This window comes from Belonocnema kinseyi, chromosome 5 (genome assembly GCF_010883055.1).
Source record: "Belonocnema kinseyi isolate 2016_QV_RU_SX_M_011 chromosome 5, B_treatae_v1, whole genome shotgun sequence".
In the NCBI taxonomy this organism is placed as follows: Eukaryota; Metazoa; Arthropoda; class Insecta; order Hymenoptera; family Cynipidae; genus Belonocnema; species Belonocnema kinseyi.
Genome location: NC_046661.1, coordinates 25,961,503 through 25,967,421, shown reverse-complemented (window position 1 = coordinate 25,967,421; position 5,919 = coordinate 25,961,503). Strand labels below are relative to the sequence as shown.

Below are 5,919 nucleotides of genomic sequence, written 5' to 3'. Positions count from 1 at the left end.
CGATAAAAAAAAATACGTGTCTCTTATTTTTCGATGTACTACAACATATTGCAGTTTCATCAAAATCGGTGAGGGACACCTGGGATAGTTTCCTTGTCAGGTAATTTTTGATTTTATGGAAAAGTCATTAGGGTCAATTGTTTGACTTTTTGAATACTATGAATAACCGTACATAGAATTTTTGAATTTTGAAAAAAATGGTCTTAAAAATATTCAAAATGTGCCCACATTTTGAATTTTTATCCAAAATGACTGGCTAGCGAACGTGACCTTTAGTTTAGGAAAATAAACGAGTGTACCATAGGCCAATCTAATAGATTGATTTTTTCAAAAGTTACCGTGTTCACTGACAGACAGTCATACAGACAGACATACGGATATAAAGACAGACATACAGGCAGACATATTCGTCAAAACCTGTTTTTCGGATTCAGGGGGTCTTAAAACGTGGAATGTATAGTAAAATTAATTTGGAAATTAATCAAAGCAGGGGTGTCAATAAGCATTGTATTTTTTGGCCCAAAGTATATGTCACTCATCTTTTACAACAATAACAACATTATATCGATGTGCGTCATAATTTCCCAAAACAGTTTCCTATTTTTAATTTTTTTGTAAAGAGGTCATATGTACATTTCGAAGGATGGATGTCTACACAGAGTTGGAGAGAAGAACAATCCTTAAAAACATAAAATGGGGTCAGGAGTACCAACTTTCAATTAGGAAAATATTCATCAAAGACTGCACGGAGAAGCTCTGGCACGAGCGGTTAGTGTTAAAACAATTTTTTTTTGTTGTCGTTAAAGCAATGATAAGTAAGCAACTAGGATTAATACAGTTAATGTTTATGTGGAGAGTAACTGTATGTATGTGCCCAAGAAGAAAAAAATTTTTTTAAGTTCAATACCTATCTTACCTAACCTTCATGTATTTTTATGACTTTTAATTTTATATTGCTAGCCGTAAAAATTCCAATTCTAATTTGAAAGTTCTGTTCAAAAATATTTTCTTCAAATTGTATTGCGAGAATTTAAATTATCTGAGAAGACCTTTTTTGTTCACTAAAAAAATCATTGAAAGTTAAATTTTATTACGAACAACTTAAATCCCAAAATTGATTTCGAAAATTTTCTTAAAATTCTAAAAAATTTTCCAAATTTCATTACATACTTAGTGCTTTCAGCATCTGATAATACGGCGAAAGAGTCTAGCGACATGCGCGGTTGTCACTCAACATTAGAACTATTTGACATCACGCGCTATTAAAAATTAACACGAGAGATTGTTGTCAACCCCAAAAACTGGCTCTCTCCAAAATTTTTTATTTTGACACTAACCGCTCATGTCAAAAGCAGTGGCAGCTCTTGCCGCGGTCGCTCCGTGTGGCCTAATTTTATTGCAACATTGCCAACTATTTGTAAAATATTTTCTAGAGCATGTATGTAATTAAATATCACACATTTAAAAAAAAAACGGAAACCTTTTTTTAAACTATATTTCAATTTAAAAAATTTTGTTAAATATGACACTTTTTTAAGAAGACTTGAAGGATTCAATCATGAATTCTTACAGTTCAAACGCTATATTGCTTTGAAATTTTTTATTTTTGAGGCTTCAGTTTACAATAATATAATGCTTAGTATTTTTAATATAAAATTGTTTAATTAAGCATTAATGATTTTAATTTCAAGTTTCAAATAAACAAATAAACAAATTTGCAATGAAACGTTTCATTAAAATTTAAAAAAAGTTTATACGTAAATTAGTAATTTAGACATGTATACCTATATAATTACTTTTTGACACTTAAAATAAATGTATGAAAGTAAAAAAAAGTGAATAAAATACTTTTAAATATTTAATAAAGTGACTACTATCTGAAAAAGTGATTCTGGTAGATTTGTTTGTTTATTAAAAAATCGAACTGAATAAAAATAAACAAGTAACGTAGAAAGATCGAGATTAAAGTTACCTTAATCCGGGACCTGTCATATCAGGACATCCAGTCATGGTGCAAAATTCAGATATGGTGCCATAAATAAGGTTGATGTGGTCAAAAAGTGATAGTGTGTGGGACGCTAGCCATTCATTATAATCTAGTCCTGGTGGAAGGTCTACCAGCACTCTTAAGTCGAGTTCCGGAAGTTGTCTTTCGAGGACCGCTTCTTCCAGATATAATTTTGGATCTTCTGTAGTTCCCGCATCCTTTTCCTTCCGTCGGGCTTTTCTACAAAAAACAAAGAACCTCAATTTAACAATAGTTTCTCACTTTAAATTCACGCATTTTAATTTAACTTAGGAAGCAGTACGGTTGAAAACTTTGAAGTTTGAACTAAATTAAGAAATGAGAGAACAATAGTTCGATATTTGACCAGATCAATTTTAAACCAGGCAGGTTCTACACTTTATAATCGTAGAATCTCTCAACCAAGAAATACGTCGTTTTTAGAGGAAATGAGAAGTCTCGTATTTTTTTATTGTAAAAAATAAATAATAATATGAAGTTATTAGTATTTTATTTTAAAGTGCATTTTTCAAAAAAATACAAAACTTTTCTTGAAACTTCCGATAGATTTGGACCTAATACAAATATCAAAATTTGCTTTCCAGATTCTGGAAAGGTTTAGTGCCACGAAAAATTTCAAAAATTAATAACATGACGGCGATTTGTTTTGATATATAACAAGTTTATTTACGAAAAACCTAGAAATTACCATTTTAGCTGAAACAAAATATATCTAGCAACTTCTTGATTTTAAACATTTAATTATATTACGAAAACGGAAGTATTTCGAATTTCATTAGAATGTTTGCCCAAACATATTAAGCGAAAAACGGCTAGATATATTTTACTTTAGAAAATAGCCCTTCTTTTGTTTCATTTATCTGAACTGAACTATTGTTTTTTTTGCGATTTACATGGTTGCTCCTTTTATTTAAAACCCGATAAAATAAAATTTAAGCGTACATTTTTTATTTTATTTTTACGTGGTATTTTTAAGAGACAATTTAGATTTTCCTTTGTAATCATGATCAATTATCATAAATGAGTGAGAGGTCTTCCGTTGTTTCCGTGAAAAATACGAAACTGCGATTTTATGAAAAATAAGTTCGCCTGTCCCCGAAATGCTTTAGCCACCACAATAAAACTGCTGGATAAGTCCTTTATGAAAGGAAAAATTGGATAAAAAAATCAGCAACAAATATAAACGAGGATTTTTTTGTGTAAAAATAAAGTTTTTTCATTTTCAAATAAATCGCCGCCATTTCGTTAATTGTAAACTGACTTTAAAGTTTGTCGCGGATTTTGAAAGAGGAAAGTAAAGCTCGCCAAAATCTGGAAATAAAATTTTGAATATCTGACTTAGGTAAAAATCTGTCCCAATTTTAAAACAATTAGAATTTTTGAAAAAAAACGTCAAAATTTAAATACTCATGACTATGTAAACAATTTATTGTTCTCAAAAATCAAAAAGTCTGAACAGAAGTGTACATCAAAAACAGATTTAACCAGAAACAGGTTTAAGAATAGTCAAAACGTCACTAATGCATACTGAGTAACAGTTTTATAATCTGTTCATAAATTACCCGCAATTAAAAAATGCACTCAGCGTCAAATCATTCAATGTAATGCATTTTTTGTACACTGTTTGAAAGACAGAGCTGTGAGTTCGTCGATCTGTATCCAGTAGCCCATTAAATTTTTTCTTTTTTAATTTTTTCTTAAAGGCATCACACTCTGTATTCGTGATTAAAAATTGCCAACAGAATGAACTTGCGACGAAGCATGACAAGCAGATTGGAAGGTACTTCCGCGTGAAAGCGTCTATTCGGACCACCGGAAAATACTGAAGTGTCCTCGTCTAGTTTCAAAATGCCAGTGAATAACCAAATGTCAACTATAAATATTGAGAACAAAAATAAAAAATACGTTTGATATTATTCGTAAATTTGTCAAAAGTGGCTAGAAGAGAAATTTTGAAAGGTTTGGGAAACGGTCTTTAAACAAAGACGTAACACTTATATACCTAACGTTAAAAAGGACAAAAAACAGTGAATTTTGTAAAAAAATTCATAGAAAATAGAACAAAATTAAGGAAATTATTTTTTATAAGGTTAAAAAAGGAAAGTATACGAGATCTTTGAGAAGGATTTTGATGGAAGTGCAGAAGAAATTATACCCAAATGCACCATGAAACTGAAGAGCGATGATTGATCAGAGTTGTAAAGAAGAGTTCTTAATGGGCATTAGGGTCGATAATGTTTATTTTGGTTCTACAACTAGTTTATAAAAATATTTTAAAAATAAAAATTAGATTTTTTATGCTTCTGTCTGGACTGAGTCACCGGTCTTTCCAGTAAGGCAATGTGAATCAGCCCTATCTTAGACATAAAATTTTGTAATTTAATTGACCTAAATTCCATGCTGAAACTTAATTTAATCGACATAAATTATCCAACAAACTGGCTGTTTCGGTAATGTATAGGGGGCAAAACTTACATTGAAAAATAAAAATGTTTAAATTGATAAAAAATTATTATTATTAAATGATTAGTAAATTACTCTTACACTTTTGTCAATATTTAAAAATATTAATTAAAACAAAAATGATATCTTACAAAATAGATAAACACAAAGAATGGAATAATTAGGACTAGGTGGCAAGAGTAGGTCTCTAAATGACTTGTAAAAATTTTGTTTCGAATTACAACGCGGAGTTCATTGGAAAATTTGAGAAAAAATTTGGAATTGCAAATATTATGATACCAGTCCTCCCTCCTCATTACCTGGAGAAAATAGGTTGAGATCAACACCAAACTCGGTATCGGTCCCCCTGTTTTCGGCCTTCCTAGAACTTCTAGCCCCAGCAAATTTCAAGGAGAGCAGAGCAAGAACGGTTGAGACAGTCGTTTAGGAAGGGCCGCAGTGCGCGAGTACTCAGTCAAGTATACTGCGCACTAGCATGTACTATATTCCAATTGGAAACGGTTCAAGTGGCCCTGACTGTTTACGCTTCGATCCCCACCCCCCACCCAATTCAGTCCAAGGCTATTTGAAGGTACCCCACCCCGCCGAAAAGGGACTGAAAGCGAGAGTTTGATGTATAAAGATTAAAATGGTCTAATTCTAATAATTAATTAATTATAATCTCACGGGACAAGGTAGAATTCTGCATTAAATATTGTTCCTGACTTTCGTCTCTAGTAAGAAGGAAATTAAAGTCAGATATTCACAAAAAGAAAGTTTAAAAAATGATTTTCTCTAATGTTTGTGTATTATTAGTGGTTTAAAACTAAAACGCCAAAGCAATTATACAAATTTAAGAAAAAAACGCAAATTTTTCACAGTTTTAATTATTACCAAACTAAGTGAAAATTGGACAAACGTTTACAAATTGATAAAAGATAGTTGTAAACAATTTGACTTAATTCGTTTTTCTCCCTCTTTCTTCATTGGTTATTTCTGTCTCTAATTAGCCAAAACGTGAGGTAGATTGGCAGTGTTTTTTAATTGTGAATCTTCCTCAAGCTCATTTTGCATAAAATTATTCATGATCAAATATATTTCGAAGTCTGTTTTTTAATTGTAAATCTTTCCTTGCTCTTTTTGTATAAAATTATGCATGAAAAAATATATCTTTTTTATCTTTAATTCAAATAACAAGTTTTTAAACAATTAGGTTTGCTAAATTTCATTAATTATTATCTGACTCTAAATACAAAGTACAATACTATTAAAAATGATAATAAATTACACAGGTCCACTGAAAAAACTAGTTGGTTGGGACAACTAACAAAGTATTATTAAATATATATTAAGTCTTACTATTAACTTAGTTATTTTACAAATAAATTAGTTGATCTTACTACTTAAAGTAGTCATCCTTACTATTATATAATCTTATATAATATTGCTAT

At 30.4% G+C, this 5,919-nt stretch overlaps 1 protein-coding gene across 1 annotated transcript in view; it reads right to left on the bottom strand.

Moving 5' to 3' along the window:
• The window catches only part of LOC117173566 (MOB kinase activator-like 2), a 269,215-nt gene that overhangs the window by 31,301 nt on the left and 231,995 nt on the right, over positions 1-5,919 (bottom strand). The window contains exon 3 of the mRNA XM_033362208.1: positions 1,973-2,227. Coding sequence (XP_033218099.1) covers positions 1,973-2,227 — 255 coding nt within the window. The remainder of the gene's footprint in view (positions 1-1,972; positions 2,228-5,919) is intronic.